Below are 17,844 nucleotides of genomic sequence, written 5' to 3'. Positions count from 1 at the left end.
CAAAATGACAACATTAATACATAACATGTACTATAAATCACATCATCACATGGTTATAGATTGCACATACATAACATGTACTATAAATCACATGGTTATAGATTGCACATTTCAAAACTAATCTACCAAAAAATATAAACAAAATTTATAACAAAACAAGAGGGCCATGATGGCCCTGAGGTCGCTCACCTGTATATAGCCCCCCCCCCCCGGGGCCAATTTTTACCCAAGGGCTTTTATTTGTTTATTTGAACAGACTTGGTAGACACCCATAAGAAGATGTTTCATGCTAAACATCTAAGTTCTAGCTCATTGGGTTTTTTAAAAGAAGATTTTTTAAGTTTTTACTATACACATATAGTTAAAAACAATGACCCCCGGGCTTTTATTTGAACAAACTTTGTAGAAATTTACTAAAAGATGTTTCATGCTTAATATCTAAACTCTAGCTATATGGGTTTTTTTCAAAGAAGATTTTTAAGTTTTTGCTATACACAAAAAAGGAAAATCAATGACCACCGGGCAGGGCCAATTTTGACCCCGGGGCTTTTATTTGAACAAACTTTGTAGACACTGATTAGAAGATGTTTCATGCTTAATATATTAACTCTAGCTATATGGGTTTTTTCAAAAAAGATTTTTAAGTTTTTGCCATACACATATAAGGAAAATCAATGACCCCCGGGGTGGGGCCAATTTTGACCCCAGGGCTTTTATTTGAACAAATTTGGTAGACACCCATTAGAACATGCTTCATGCTAAATATCTTAGCTCTAGCTCTTTGGGTTCTTTAAAAGAAGTTTTTTTAAAGTTTTTACTATATGCATATAGGGAAAATCAATGACCCCTGGGGCGGGGCCAATTTTGACCCCAGGGCTTTTATTTGAACAAACTTGGTAGACACTCACTAGAAGATGTTTAATGCCAAATATCTTAGCTCTAGCTCTTTGGGTTCTTTAAGAGAAGATTTTTTTAAGTTTTTACTATATGCATATAGGGAAAATCAATGACCCCCTGGGGCGGGGCCAATTTTGACCCCAGGGCTTTTATTTGAACAAACTCGGTAGACACTCACTAGAAGATGTTTAATGCCAAATATCTTAGCTCTAGCTCTTTAGGTTCTTTAAAAGAAGATTTTTTAAGTTTTTACTATATGCATATAGGGAAAATCTATGACCCCCTGGGGCGGGGCCAATTTTGACCCCAGGGCTTTTATTTGAACAAACTTGGTAGACACTCACTAGAAGATGTTTCATGCTAAATATCTTAGCTCTAGCTCTTTGGGTTCTTTAAAAGAAGATTTTTTAAGTTTTTACTATATGCATATAGGGAAAATCAATGACCCCCTGGGGCGGGACCAATTTTGACCCCAGGGCTTTTATTTGAACAAACTTGGTAGACACTCACTAGAAGATGTTTCATGCCAAATATCTAAGCGCTAGCTCTTAGGGTTGTTTAAAAGAAGATATTTAAAGATTTTTCTTTCGGTTGCCATGGCAACCAGAGTTCTGCACGGAATTAAATTCTTTGAACAATTTTTAAAGGTGACCACCAAAGGAACATTCCTGTGAAGTTTGGATGAAATTGACTCAGTGGTTTATGAGGAGATGTCATTTAATGCAAAAGTTTACGGACGGACGGACGACGGACGGACGGACGCCGGACGAAAAGCGATCACAAAAGCTCACCCTGTCACTTTGTGACAGGTGAGCTAAAAAAAAGAAAAGAACTTATGCATTTGCAAAACAAAACCAAAAGTCTCCTGTTCATAAATTTATCAAATCAATTTGAACAGGGATTGTGTTTTAAAATTGTTTATTTTTTACAAGAAACAACATCGAACGGCATTTAATCTTAAAACTATAATACTTTTATAACTCTTTTCAGAAAAAAAGAATGATTGAGATGGAAATAACTAAAACATAAATGAATGCATATATTTGTATTTATGCAATCTTCCCTCAGACATTCATTTGGTAAATGAAAGCTATTTACACATTCAAATAATATTTTGAAAAAAAAAGAAAATGAGATTCAACAGGTCTCACAATTTTGACATCTAATACTGTTTGACAGTCATGTATATAATTAGTTCCAGTCTTGATAAATATAATTTTAGTAAACTTACTGAAAAATGGATATACTTTAAATTTTTGATTACCCCGATTGTGAATATAATAATCAGTTATAACTTGAATTTTTCTACCATTCATTTTTCTGGGTAATACATGTAAGTGACAACCCTCTTTCTTTATCCCATTATAAGTACCTTTATAAATAAATAAAAACCCATGGTGTCATTTTATACAATTATATGAGCTACTAAACTCTACATACTATTATATACATGTACATTTTGATTAAACACATCTCAGTCAAATACAGTTCAACTCCTTAAATATTACATAGACGTAGTGTCATTGTTACAACCTAGAAACCTATTTACAAGACTGAACTAAATTAAATCATATATAAGCCACAGTTCTGCTTTTGACAAAGAAGAAAATCCAGTCATAAATCATAGTCATATATTAAACTGTTGCAGCTATATCATCTACATGTTTCTGCTTCACACTGTGTAGAACTGTGTAGCAGCAGACGACTGTACTTCAATCTGACCTAGTTTGAACTGAATACGTTTCAGCCATGTTAGAAGAATATTTGAGTTGATACACGTCTGTTCAGTTGATGGTGACGGTGGTTGCCAGTTCTGAACTGCCTGCAGACGTACTTGTAGATGACCTGGTAGCTGCAATAGTAAAACAACCAGAATAAGATGGTGACACACTTTATGTTGTTTCTCATTTTACAGATTTATAGATGGGGGTAAGCAAGCTGTATAAATGGAATCCTTATACAGAGGTGATGAGATTAGCCCAAACTGAAGGTGAAATTGTCTCTGGGTTTCTAATCAATAATGGTGAATTACTGATTTACACAGGCATGAAGTAGTCATCTGGCATGACTTAAAGAACCATGTGTAGGTCCCAAAAAATGGGGTTTTGCATGATTAAAAAAGTAAAAGACTTAGGTTAGGCAAATACATTTGTATTAAACACTGGTAATGTTAAATGTAAAAAAAATATTTTCAAAAATGTCAAAATTAACTTTTGTATCCAAAATTTATTCCATTTTAATTGCATATCTTACACTCATATTCAATACTAAGCATGAAACTAAAAGAAGACAAAACTAAACTAAAACTAAATGGAAATACATAAAACAACAATTAAATGAAATTTAATACAATCGTGAAAGCATGACTGTTGACTATGTCCAAGAACAGCATTGCAAAATTCATGAATGAAGTTCCTAATGTAAACCTAGAAAGACAGCAGTTAAAACTTAAAGGTTAAAAAAGTGCAAAGACAATGTGTTTCAGTTTCATATAAACAAAACATACCTGTCCATGATAAGCATACAGTATAGATGTCCACATTGGAAACAGCTGAAAATACCATATACAATCTTAATTAAATCATATGACAAACCTTAGCAACATTAGTGTAAAAATACTATGTTAACATATCAATACATCAAAATTTATTTTAATTTAAATTAAGTTGTGTCAAAAGTTAATGTCAAAGTTAATTCTGCATGTAGAGTATACATGTATTTATGAGATATTGAAAATATGGAGTACATACCTTAGCCAGAACACTGGAGTTACACTCCTGAAGAGCTTCCATTAAACTGAGGAAATGAAGATTCACCATTTCAGCCAACTAAAACAATAGGAAACAACACAATAATAATTAACAGTACTAAATCAGTAGTGAGAGACAAATGAGTTGCGTCATGACAAAACCAACATAGTGCGTTTGCGACCAGCATGGATGCAAACCAACTCTATTACAAGTAGAGAAACTGATAGCAAACAGCATGGATCATGATCAGACAGTGCGGATGCGCAGGCTGGTCTGGATCCATGCTGGTCGCAAGCGCACTATGTTGGTTTTGTCGTGACGCGACTCAAATGACTATTAAACTCAACATCCGAAATTGTCATAGAGATATGATGCCTTACCCACAGATCAAACAGGGACCCCTGCATTACAAATCCAATGCTCTCCCTATTGAGGTTAGTGGGTTACGGTAACTTTTTTCTTAATAAAACGTTGATAACGTTGATAACAATGTTAAAAAAAATAACCTTCCACCAATTTAAGAACAAAAACTTCCCTTGGTGGCCTACTAGACTCATAATTAATGTTTAAAAAGAGAAAAATCTATCAGACTAACTCTGATTGACTAAGCATTCAAAACTGACATTGGGATTTTAATTATGAGATGCTATAAAATACTTAAATATCAATTAAAAATAAAATACATGTAATTTGACCACAAAATTTAACTAGAACTATCACTAAATGTGATTAATACCCCCACAAGTCTGCTTCGGCAATGAGGATGTTACTAGTAACAGAATACCTTGTAAAAGAATTGAAACATAGAGTTATGGTTGTGGGCAATTAAAGATAATTGTGGTTCATGTATGTTGCATTTCCTTTCAATGTGGTTGGCCATTGATGAAGTTTAATTGAATTACTCTGTAATAAGTCCAGAAAGACAAAGAAAAAGAACAAAGGGCAATAACTCTATAAATACTGAAGATAGAGTTATAGTTCTTGTGCACTGCACTTCCTCTTATTGTGCTTGACCATTGTATGAAGTTGTTTTGGATTCCAACCAGTACGTTTTAAGTTATGCTCTGGACAAGGAAAAGTATCAAAGGGCAGTAACTCTGTATTTTGTCAAAATGGAGTTATGGCTCTTGTGCACTGCACTTCCTTTGAATGTCCTTGACAACTGTATGAAGTTGTACTGAATTCCAAACAGTAGTTTTCAAGTTATGCTCTGGACAAGGAAAAGTAACAAAGGGCAATAACTCTGTAATTAGTCAAGATGAAGTTATGGTTCTTGTGCACTGCACTTCCCCTTATTGTGCTTGACCATTGAATGAAGTTGTTTTGAATTCCAACCAGTAGTTTTCAAGTCATGCTCTGGACAAGGAAAAGTAACAAAGGGCAGTAACACTGTAATTAGTCAAGATGGAGTTATGGTTCTTATGCACTGCACTTCCTCTCAATGTGCTTGACCATTGTATGAAGTTATAATGAATTCCAACAATAAGTTTTCCAGTTATGGTCCGGACAAAAGAAAGCAATGGAAAAGTAACAAAGGGCAATAACTCTGTAATTAGTCAAGATGGAGTTATGGTTCTTGTGCACTGCACTTCCCCTTATTGTGCTTGACCATTGTATGAAGTTGTTTTGAATTCCAACCAGTAGTTTTAAAGTCATGCTCTGGACAAGGAAAAGAAACAAAGGGCAGTAACTCTGTAATAAGTCAAAATGGAGTTATGGTTCTTGTGCACTGCACTTCCTCTCAATGTGCTGGACCATTGTATGAAGTTATAATGAATTCCAACAATTAGTCTTCAAGTTTTGGTCCGGACAAAATAAAGCAATGGAAAAGTAATAAAGGGCAATAACTCTGTAATTACTTTAGATAGAGTTATGGTTCTTATGCACTGCACTTCCTCTCAATGTGCTTGACCATTGTATGTAGTTATATTGAATTCCAACCATTAGTCTTCAAGTTATGGTCCGGACAAAAAAAAAGAAGGCAATGGAAAAGCAACAAAGGGCAATAACTCTGTAATTACTTTAGATAGAGTTATGGTTCTTGTGCACTGCACTTCCCCTTATTGTGTTTGACAATTGTATGAAGTTGTTTTGAATTCCAACCAGTAGTTTTCAAGTTATGCCACGGACAAGGAAAAGTAACAAAGGGCAATAACTCTGTAATTAGTCAAGATAGAGTTATGTTTCTTACGCACTGCACTTCCTCTCAATGTGCTTGACCATTGTATGTAGTTATATTGAATTCCAACCATTAGTCTTCAAGTTATGCTCCGGACAAGGAAAATGCAACGGACAAAAAAAAAGCAATGGAAAAGCAACAAAGGGCAATAACTCTGTAATTACTTTAGATAGAGTTATGGTTCTTGTGCACTGCACTTCCCCTTATTGTGTTTGACAATTGTATGAAGTTGTTTTGAATTCCAACCAGTAGTTTTCAAGTTATGCCCCGGACAAGGAAAAGTAACAAAGGGCAATAACTCTGTAATTAGTCATGATAGAGTTATGGTTCTTGTGCACTGCACTTCCTCTCAATGTGCTTGACCATTGTATGTAGTTATATTGAATTCCAACCATTAGTTTTCAAGTTATGCTCCGGACAAGGAAAATGCAACGGACGTCTGGACCGACCGACCGACCGCCCGACCGACCGACCGACCGACCACCGGGTGACTCCTATATACCCTCCCAAACTTCGTTTTTGGGGGTATAAAGATACAGACATTTTTACTCTCTAATAAATAAATCATCTTGAGTGAGTACACAAGTAATGTGTCACAAAACCATACATGTTGTTATTATAGAATCATCTAAGTATTGATCTATTTATAGCAAATATCCTGTATACATGCAACAATTAATAAAAACATTTAACAAAACAACATTATAACAAATATACTCAAGCATGTGATAAGGTATTGTACACAGTAAAATATGCTGGAATATTGTTTGATAGTTAAGGCAAGCATTCAATATGAAATAATCAGTAAAATTTGTAGCAAAATTTGTCATGTGAAACAGTCGTTCAATTAATTCTTTGAAAAATGAGAGCTATTGAATAAAGCTTGTAAAAGTCTGTGGGATTTACCAATGTGTCAATGTGTGCCAATACAATGCAGGGAGAAGCACCTGGTGAGTTCCTTCATGATTTAAAGCTAGTAAGCTCAATTGACCAATTTGTATCCTTACAACTAAATCAACAAGAGCCGGTTGAACCGGGTGATGCTCCCCGACTAGGTTTTGGTCACAAAAAACTGAAAAAGTACTTGTATATCTTTTGTAGTTTCAGAGTTAAGTCCCAGATAAAGTTCAAAGTGTGATAATTCCAAATTTAGGCAAGGCAGAGTTACTGTTCTTTGCACTGCACTTCTACTCAATGAGTTCTATCTATCAACTTGCTCGCGAAACGTTGTCTCAATATGGTGATCATTTCTATCACCATTTCTGTGAAATAGTTGTAAAATCCTTCTTCAAATAACGAAGTTATGGGCCGGACACGAATTTGCTGCAAGGTCATGCTGTGACCTTGACCTTCAAAGTAGCGACCCAAATGTTGCATGCGACACATGGTCTCAATATGGTGATCATTTCTGTGAAATAGTTGTAAAATTCTACTTCAAATAACAAAGTTATGGGCCATACACGATTTTGCTGCAAGGTCATGCTGTGACCTTGACCTTCAAGCTAGTGACCCAAATGGTGCGCGCGACACATCGTCTCAATATGGTGATCATTTCTGTGAAATAGTTGTAAAATCCGACTTCAAATAACAAAGTTATGGGCCGGACATGATTTTGCTGCAAGGTCATGCTGTGACCTTGACCTTCAAGGTAGCCACCTAAATGATGTGTGCCACACGTCGTCTCAATATGGTGATCATTTCTGTGAAACAGTTGTAAAATCCGACTTCAAATAACAAAGTTATGGGCCGGACACAAATTCGGGACGTACGGATGGACAACCTGGCGACTGTTTGCTCCCCCTTTTTTTTTTCAGGAAGCATAATAATCAACCTAAAAGAGTTAACCTAAGATGGCCTGGTATTTTCAATTACCCATACGTAAGTGTTGAATCTTGCGGTCCAAAAAAACTAAGCAATGCATGCAGACACAGACCATTCATGTTTCTTTATGCAATAACAATGAAAAACATTGATCATATAATCAGTTAGTCAATCAATCAATCAATCAATATAATTATTTATCACAATAAAAACATATCTAAAAGTTAAAACATAAATCTAATTAACAAAATGTATTTTTTTTGTACAATATACATGTCAACATCTACTGAATTTATCATTATTTCTATTCTATGCACATGTTAGCAAGGGTATGACAAGGGCATTATCTTAAGGTTTGGCATGACAAGGAAACACAGAACACAATATGTGAGACATTTTACTGTACACTACTGACATCTAACCTCCAATGTTGATTTATCCTTTAGTTGCAAACATTTAGCAAACATAAATATTAGTGAAATATACATGTACATTTCTCATTCAAACTTACATGGTGCTTGTAATCAATATGTGTTACTCAACTACATGTCATTAATGTGTGTTACTACTATGGAGTTGGAGCTAAAATTATCATGACAGAAACTCAAGACCACAAATGATGCATGTTTTTTTTCTTATTTTCTGCAAGTATGTGCATTATAAAGCAATGTTTTTAAAACCGATCTTTTTAAAAAGCGGGACAATGTCTTAGTGATTTATGAGCCTGCCCCTTAACCTAGCGACCATGGGTTTCAGCCCTAATAGGTTAACGGTCAAAAAGCATTCTCATTAGTCACCAGTACATGCACTGGTTTGTCAAGGACGCAGATCTTTGAAAAAAAGAGATAACTTTTAGTAATATAGATTGAAAAGTCTTGTCCAACAATCAAGCTGAAATAAATACTGTATATTTATATGTCCTATTTTTTTCTTTCTTTTCAAACATTCCATAATTAACATGCATAAACATGTAAAAACCTGTTATATTCCAATTGACATTTGAATTGACACAAATGAGTGTCTTGCTGATATCATGATCAAATGAAATGAGATAGTGTAGGCATGCCAAAGATTAAGGAAAATTTTTATAACTGCAGCAACAATAAATACAAGAGCCATGTCAACATGGCCATCCCCCACCGAATGTGTTTGCTCATTGGAAGAATGTATATGTAGTAGAGCAGAATAATTCCATTTTAAGAGGTCTTTTGGTAATGAAAACTGATGGCTATAGTGATTACAGATTTTAAACCTATTTGAATACTGATGGCTGAAAATAACAAAGGGCAATAACTGAAAAATAATGCAGGGTAGGTTATCATCCTTGTGTGCTGCATCCCTCCTCAGTAAAATCTATCCACCTATGAAGTTTCAAGTTGACACCTCAAATACTTTTTGAGAAAAAAATTGAATTGAAAAATTAAGTTTGAAAAATAACAAAGGGCAATAACTCAAAAATTATAAAAGGTACAGTTATCATTCTTGTGCAGTGCACACCTCCTGAGTGAGATCTATGCACCTGTGAAGTTTCATTTTGATATCTCAAAGGCTTTTTGAGTTATGCTCTGGACAAAAATTAATTTTTGAAAAATAACAAAGGGCAATAACTCAAAAATAATGCAGGGCAGGTTATCATTCTTTAGCACTGCACTCCTCCTCAATGAGATCCATCCACCTATGAAGTTTCAAGATGATACCTCAAATACTTTTTCAGATAAGCTCTGGACAAAATAGCATGAAAAAAACAACAAAGGGCAATAACTCAAAAAATTGTATAGGGAAGAGTTATCATTCTTGCGCACAACATTTCTCCTCAATAAGATCTATCCTTCTATGACATTTCATGTTGATATCTCAAACACTTTTTGAGTTATGCTCCACTCAGGTGAAAAATTAGGTATGAAAAATAACAAAGGGCAATAACTCAAAAAATTGTATAGGGAAGAGTTATCATTCTTGCGCACAACATTTCTCCTCAATAAGATCTATCCTTCTATGACATTTCATGTTGATATCTCAAACACTTTTTGAGTTATGCTCCACTCAGGTGAAAAATTAGGTATGAAAAATAACAAAGGGCAATAACTCAAAAATTATGAAAGGAAGAGTTATCATTCTTGTGCACTGCACACCTCCTGAGTGAGATCTATGCACCTATGAAGTTTCATGTTAATATCTCATAGGCTTTTGGAGTTATGCTCTGGACAAAAATCAATTTTGAAAAATAACAAAGGGCAATAACTCAAAAATCATGCAAGGTAGAGTTATCATTCTTGTGCACTGCACTCCTCCTCAATGAGGTCTATCCACCTATGAAGTTTCAAGTTGATAACTCAAATACTTTTAGAGATATGCTCCGGACAAAAATTTCGGACGGAAGGACGGACGGACGGAAGGACGGAAGGTCGGACGGACGGACGGAGACTATTACTATATCCTCCGCCGAAAATTTTCGGCGGGGGATAATAAGTGTTAGTGATCATTCTTGTAATGCAAATGCAGAATGATGCAAAACAGTGAATAAAATTATAATTATGCAAGTTCACATGTAAGCAATCCTTTAAAAAGTTGCCTAATAATACCAATGTTATGTAACAAAAAAAAATTCACATTTTCTTTTAAACCCTTCAGATTATGAATGGATGAATTTCTCGTTTAATGGTTACATCTCTGGTAGTTTTATTCAGCAAATATGATAAAGAACTATAAAAACATCCAAGTATCAAATAACTTAAATGCCAGCATTAATAGCGAAAGGACTTGGCCATCAGTAGAGCAATCCAGTCTGCATAGCTATACAGTCTATTAAGACTATACTATGGTATACCATACTTCGTAAATTTAAACCCTGTCCAGGGCAAGATGTTGTTTCCTTGATCGGAAAACTTTACAATCATTGCTCAGCACTGGATGGTTCCAGAAATTGAATCAAGAGTGTGTCTATAAGCTTATAGCTTCCTACTTAATGGACGTAAATAAATTCAGTATGAAATAAAACTATACAGTAGATTACTGTACTATACTATAAATTTGATAATTTCACTGTTTTGAATTTAAGCCCGTTACGTTGTTTCAGTGAAATACCAGCATACACAGAACTGGAAACAAACTTTTATTATTATTTGGAGCGCTTTTCATTTAGTATCAGGTTAAATGTCTTTTTAAACGTTTCTCTGCATATAATAAAAAGAAAATTTGTTTAGTTTAGTGTAAGATCGGAATATATTTCACCTCGTGAACACCACAAGTTTATATTTCACTCATGGCTGCGCCACTCGTGAAATATACCTTTTGGTGCTCACTCAGTGAAATATATTCTGATCTTACACTGAACTAAACAAATATCCTCTATATATTTTGAAATTGCGATTATCTACGTAATGGTTAAGTATTCCAGAATCAGATCATTTCTTATACACACAGTAACCATGGTAAGGTTACAGTTATTTTACCACTATTTGTTTTGTCATACTTACAACTTTTGAATGTGAAAGGAGTTGAAGAATTCCAGGTGTAACACGGGCCCAGAAATCCATCACCATTGACGAGGCTGCTATATGCTGCTCCGAGTTGGTGTTATACATCGCAGCAGTACTTTCACAGTACATGGTCCATAACTGTGAGCACCAAAAGAAATTTAATACACACACATATATATATGTATATTATACTTTTGTAATTTCTTTTCATAATTTTACTATGTCTTCTTTTCATAATTTTACTATGTCTTCTTTTCATAATTTTACTATGTCTTCTTTTCATAATTTTACTATGTCTTGATATATGCAGCCAATTTATAAAGTTATAAAATTAAATTTGCATTATATTCATATATAAAATTACATTTTTAATTTCTGGATCACTCAAATAACTGAAAGTAATTACAAATCACACAATTAATTGAAAATATAAAATTTAATAATATGCATAGAAAATGTATAATGTTACTTATAAACTCATTCTTGTTTACTTTAACATAATTACTAGTATGCTATAATAATTGATTAATTTTTTATCAATTTTTAGGAATTGTACCTGTTATATTCTGATATAAAAGTATGCATATATTTATTACCTGACATAGGAAGAAAGCATGGAAGAGGGAACTCATATTCAGCACTGATGACTGTAAAACACAAAGTATGGAGATGTTTTACAATAATACAATAAAGACTTTGTTTTCTTCAACTTGTAAATTTATTCCCCTCCTAATAGGTATGTTGGGATCAAGGGCATCCCCCTTTATGCCTTACAAAGATTTCATTTATCATATAAATATATGTTCAAATGTACATTCACCAAATTGATTACATTTTAAAAAGTCATACAATGAACTAACATATATACATGCACATACATAACACAATTAACTGATTTTAATTTCAATCATGAACCCTTACATAATGTGTTATGTGAATCTGAAGTAAAACATGGTCAATATTGAATCTGAAGGTCAGAGACTTAATTCCATGTTAATATATTAATCAGAAGGTTCAGGTCAGATTTCACATTTTTCATTCTGTATGATAACTTTTCGAAACGTTTTATCAAATATAAATGACTTACATTAGACTGTTCAGCAAAGCCTGTCATAATGACGAGAACATGTTCTGCGATGAATGTGCTGGCATCAAGCGGGAACGGCATACAGGTAATGCATGCAGCACCTTCAGTCATGGCTGTGTGTGTCAATGTTCCAATCAGAAGCCATGACATCAACCGAATATGTCCTATACAGTCTGTAAACTCCTTTGGTCTGAAACACATAAGTAAATTATTCACTTACAGAAAAGTAAGTATTGTTTGGTTTTATTAACCTGTCAATTCCATACTAATTACACGGTCAATGCACACAATATATTAATCTTCGAAAGATTTTCGGTAATTTCCGTGAGATGTACTCAGTGAGATTTGATTAAATATAATTTGTGCCTATGGAGCAATTATACTGTGCGGTATAGCGAAATAGGGTAAGCTACAGGTTAATGATTTCTTTCTAAGTGTCCTACGTGTTGTGAGATCGAGACCGCGTACCTCCAATGTTTTTTGGGTTTTTTCTTCTTCTTATAACTATTTTCAACATTATCGGAACTATAATTGCTTGTTATGTTGTTCGTTTTGATTTAATATGTTTAGCAATTAAACTCCTTTTAAATAACGTGCTCTCATAATTAAAATTTATAATAAATTAGGATTAAAATTAGAAAATGTCGTTTCAATGGCGTTAAACACAATACAAATTGAGACAATATTTCTTAGTTGATTCATATATGTGTAGACAATATTGGAAGCACTCGGACATTTTCATGAAAATATACTGCAAAAAAAAAGAGTACGCCTTAAACAACGGCAAAATTAGGGATCGAACTACAGACCCCCAGTATGTTAGACAATCACTCTACCGTCTGTGCTATCGCGGATTTGACAAGGCCTATGCATTTAGCTGGTGTGACTTTTCAAAACATTAATTTTTTACTCCATATTAATTCTCGTAAACTACACGGATAAAACCGAAGTGAAATCGAATATTTAAATGAGTGCTATAATGTATTCAAAATTGACAGGTCAATAAAATCAGACTATAAAGCATATTAAATTATTGATAAACATTTATTTTTCAGCGACAGATAAAAAAATCCCTCAAGTAATTTAAATTCTTTGTTAGTGATGAGTTTAGGACTAGTCTTATTGTTTTTTTTGTTTTTTTTCCTTGAAGTAATCAATTATTCCACATTAATTTGTTAATGTTATTTGTAAGGTCAAATGATGCTAGTTTTTTTGGGGTTTTTGTTTAGAACATACTCATTGCATTACATGTGAAATTGATTTTTTCACTGTTAGACCCCAATCCATTGAGAAATAAATAAAAAATATATTACCACTATTTAAGTTTACGGATGGCAATAATTAATTAATATTTAAGTTTTCGGATGGCAAAATTGATTAATATTTAAGTTTTCGGATGGCAATAATTAATTAATATTTAAGTTTTCGGATGGCAATAATTAATTGATATTTAAGTTTTCGGATGGCAATAATTAATTAATATTTAAGTTTTCAGATGACCGCTTTTTTTTTTTCTGAAAAAGTAAATAATAAATAAATGGAAATAAGATACTAACAAGGTAAAACAAGAAAATAGCATTATCGAACAAAAATAAAAACAAATTACATTGATCAAGTGGTAACTTACCCCTGTTGTGTGGTAGATGGTGGATGATACAGCCAAGGTAGATATCTGGCTATAGCTCTGTTATCTCGACCATTACCACGTGTTATCTCTAGGGCAACATACTGGGCCACACCCGACTTGATCAGACTGCCTAGTGTATCCTCATTCATACTGTTACAACCACCCTTCATGTTTGTCTATAGCAATCATTTTAAAGTCATTATAATTATTGTGTTAAAAAAGCATATGATATGAACCAGTCTTGTAAACTGTTTCTGCGCATTTAACAGAGTGAACACAAAACAATCTAATGCTAGGAAAAAAAGGCAAAGAAGGAATTCCCACAATGACTTTGCTACATCATCAACTAAAAATATGATTATCATTTTTCAATACCTAAAATATACGTTTAACCAATTTTCTATAAATATACATAATAAGTTTGGAGCTTATGATGTACATACTGAACTATTAGAACTTATTACCAATAAGTAAAATTCAATAACAAACATATATCATGCATTATAAAAAGATTAAACTTATGTATGATCTCTCTGAGGCAGCCAACTCTTGTCTCAATATATCTGAGAAAAATCTAAAATTGTCAGTTGAGATTTGTCTAGAGACTTTTAGTGAAAGTGAAACTGAGAAAAATCTCAATTTCAATTTCTGAGTTGAGAAAAATCTTAGATTTGAGCTGAGCTTATGACTTTGAAGACGTAAGTACAAAGCTATCTGTCTCCTGTACAAAGCTATCTGTCACCTGTACAAAGCTATCTGTCTCCTGTACAAATCTATCTGTCTCCTGTACAAAGCTATCTGTCTCCTGTACAAAGCTATCTGTCACCTGTACAAATCTATCTGTCTCCTGTACAAATCTATCTGTCACCTGTACAAAGCTATCTGTCTCCTGTACAAAGCTATCTGTCTCCTGTACAAAGCTATCTGTCACCTGTACAAATCTATCTGTCACCTGTACAAAGCTATCTGTCTCCTGTACAAATCTATCTGTCACCTGTACAAAGCTATCTGTCACCTGTACAAAGCTATCTGTCACCTGTACAAATCTATCTGTCACCTGTACAAATCTATCTGTCACCTGTACAAATCTATCTGTCACCTGTACAAATCTATCTGTCACCTGTACAAATCTATCTGTACAAAGACGGAATAAACTTTTTGACCATAGCTGTTCAATTTTAGTATTTTGACATAAAAATTCTTGTAACTAACAAGTGGACAGTCATATAGTCAAAGCAAGTCCAAGGCTTAAACTTCAATGGGGGGTAAAGGTTCGCTGTTGTTACACTGAAACACTTACTAAAGCATATAATTATATAAAAATCTGACCTTGACTTTCGAGATAGTATGTAGATCACTGATGAATTCTACACAATCACTGAGATACTGTCTCATACATTCAGCAGCGTATGTAGACATCAATGTATGTGCATGTGTATGATACAACATACCTAGCTCACCAATAATGTTAGAGCTCCCAATAGTACCACCAGCATCCAGTACTACAAACTGCAAATATATATATATTACATGTTGATATCTGGTACTGTCTTTGTTCTAAATTTATTAATAGTCTGTTTATTTCATAATGAAAGTAAATCATATGCCAGAGCACAATTATAAAGTACAATGCCAGGAGGAAAATTCTAGGAAATTATTTTTATAGCATGTAAAAACAAGCTGATTCACATAACTACTAAGTCAAAATTCTTCACAAAAATGTTAACAGGAATTCATTATCAATGGACATTTTAAATATGAAATCTTTGCAGAACAATAACAGACATGCATCATGATGGTTGTGTTAAAAAAATTAAACATATACATTGTTAGATAGTGTAATTAACTTTTGGATCACTATGATCCATTTCTGCTTAAAATTTCAGACTTACAATAATTAAAATATATTCAAAACACTTTGGAATAGAATAGAATAGAATGTTATGCTTTAAAAACACTTTGGAATAGAATAGAATGTTATACTTTAAGTAAGTACATTGTTAATACATGTTGGTATATAACAGATCATATTATGAACTTTGGGATTGATGTTAATAATTTTACCTGTACTAGCAGTAAGAAGTTCTCATCTGGCAAACTGGTTTTATATTTCAGTGCTTGTACAAGCTGAAAGATCACTATCCTTGTTAAATACAGCTTATCCCTCTCCTGAAATAACAGAGCACTTATTGTTACAGTGAAATTATCTTCATTTTTAACCTGCTGCATCTTACAACAGACTAAATCCTCATCCTCCAAAACTGAAATTTTAATAAAAAAATAAATAGATTCCAAGATACTCTACTGTTTGCTGCTGTTTTTGAAGCTGTCATTTATAATGCTAAGGGAATTAACTAGGTGTCAGCTCATTTCTGAAATTAAGTAAATTGGGGCACAAAGGCCCCACATGATAAAAAATCCTCACATCACATTGACAAATTTGTTAACAAAAGTTTTAATAATAACAAGAGGGCCATGATGGCCCTGAGGTCGCTCACCTGTATATATGCCCCTGGAGCGGGGCCAGTTTAAACCCCAGGGCTTTTATTTGAACAAACTTGGAAGACACCCATTAGAAGATGTTTCATGATGTTAAGTTTTTATTACACACATATAATGAAAAACAATGACCTCTGGCCTTCCCCCCCCCCCCCAATTTTTACCCAAGGGCTTTTATTTGAACAAACTTGGTAGACACCCATAAGAAGATGTTTCATGCTAAACATCTAAGCTCTAGCTCATTGGGTTTTTTAAAAGAAGATTTTTAAGTTTTTACTAAACACATATAGTTAAAAACAATGACACCCCTGGGGCGGGGCCAGTTTTGACCCCAGGGCTTTTATTTGAACAAACTTTGTAGACACTTACCTCAAGATGTTTCATGCTTAATATCTAAACTCTAGCTATTTGGGTTTTTTCAAAGAAGATTTTTAAGTTTTTGCTATACACATATAAGGAAAATCAATGACCACCGGGGCGGGGCCAATTTTGACCCCAGGGCTTTTATTTGAACAAACTTTGTAGACACTCGCTAGAAGATGTTTCATGCTTAATATCTAAAACTCTAGCTATTTGGGTTTTTTCAAAGAAGATTTTTTTTAAGTTTTTGCTTTAAACATATAAGGAAAATCAATGACCCCGGGGCGGGCAAATTTTGACCCCAGGGCTTTTATTTCAACAAACTTGGTAGACACTCATTAGAAGATGTTTCATGCTAAATATCTTAGCTCTAGCTCTTTGGGTTCTTTAAAAGAAGATTTTTTAAGTTTTTACTATATGCATATAGGAAAAATCAATGACCCCCTGGGGCAGGGCCAATTTTGTCCCCAAGGCTTTTATTTGAACAAACTTGGTAGACACTCACTAGAAGATGTTTCATGCCAAATATCTAAGCTTTGGGTTTTTTAAAAGAAGATATTTAAAGTTTTTTTCTTTCGGTTGCCATGGCAACCCGAGTTCTGCATGGAATTAAATTCTTTGAACAATTTTTAAAGGTGACCACCAAAGGAACATTCCTGTGAAGTTTGGATGAAATTGCCTTAGTGGTTTATGAGGAGATGTCATTTAAAGTAAAAGTTTACGGATGAACAGACGCCGGACGAAAAGCGATCACAAAAGCTCACCCTGTCACTTTGTGACAGGTGAGCTAAAAATAATAATAATAGATTCCAAGTTGTTCTGCTCACAACCTCCTCACAACCCAGAAAACTCTATACAAACTTACCCTGGTAAAGATTCTATTACACAATGAACAGATGTCCAGGACCTGGTGTAGGTGAAAGCTGCAAGATGTCACAGCAATACATAACAGCTTAGAAAATGGTTCAAGAATGTGCTGAAAAAAAATAGAAGGTGCATTTCTGTCATAGAAAACTAAAGTTATCAATAAACATGGGAATAGATATTTGAATTTTCAAGATAATTGGATCAATTATGTTAATCAATAAATGTGAATACGATTATGCAATATTAATGTTTACTGCAAATTTCCAATTACAAGGGTG

General features: G+C 33.8%; 1 protein-coding gene across 1 annotated transcript in view; it reads right to left on the bottom strand.

Annotated features, from left to right (window-relative positions):
- Nucleotides 1-992: 992 nt before the first annotated feature.
- Nucleotides 993-17,844, bottom strand: part of LOC132722534 (protein unc-79 homolog) — a 73,534-nt gene continuing 56,682 nt past the window's right edge. Inside the window, exons 45-55 of the mRNA XM_060707043.1 lie at nucleotides 17,565-17,675; nucleotides 15,905-16,009; nucleotides 15,170-15,349; nucleotides 13,841-14,016; nucleotides 12,214-12,403; nucleotides 11,723-11,773; nucleotides 11,124-11,264; nucleotides 8,070-8,087; nucleotides 3,648-3,725; nucleotides 3,404-3,448; nucleotides 993-2,749 (exon numbers count right to left, since the gene is read on the bottom strand). Coding sequence (XP_060563026.1) covers nucleotides 2,570-2,749; nucleotides 3,404-3,448; nucleotides 3,648-3,725; nucleotides 8,070-8,087; nucleotides 11,124-11,264; nucleotides 11,723-11,773; nucleotides 12,214-12,403; nucleotides 13,841-14,016; nucleotides 15,170-15,349; nucleotides 15,905-16,009; nucleotides 17,565-17,675 — 1,275 coding nt within the window. The 3' untranslated portion in view covers nucleotides 993-2,569. The remainder of the gene's footprint in view (nucleotides 2,750-3,403; nucleotides 3,449-3,647; nucleotides 3,726-8,069; nucleotides 8,088-11,123; nucleotides 11,265-11,722; nucleotides 11,774-12,213; nucleotides 12,404-13,840; nucleotides 14,017-15,169; nucleotides 15,350-15,904; nucleotides 16,010-17,564; nucleotides 17,676-17,844) is intronic.

Source organism: Ruditapes philippinarum, unplaced genomic scaffold (genome assembly GCF_026571515.1).
Source record: "Ruditapes philippinarum isolate M1 unplaced genomic scaffold, ASM2657151v2 ctg3132_1_1_1_1, whole genome shotgun sequence".
Classification (NCBI taxonomy): domain Eukaryota; kingdom Metazoa; phylum Mollusca; class Bivalvia; order Venerida; family Veneridae; genus Ruditapes; species Ruditapes philippinarum.
Note: the sequence above shows the minus strand (reverse complement) of the source record. Positions and strands in the feature narration are given on the sequence as shown.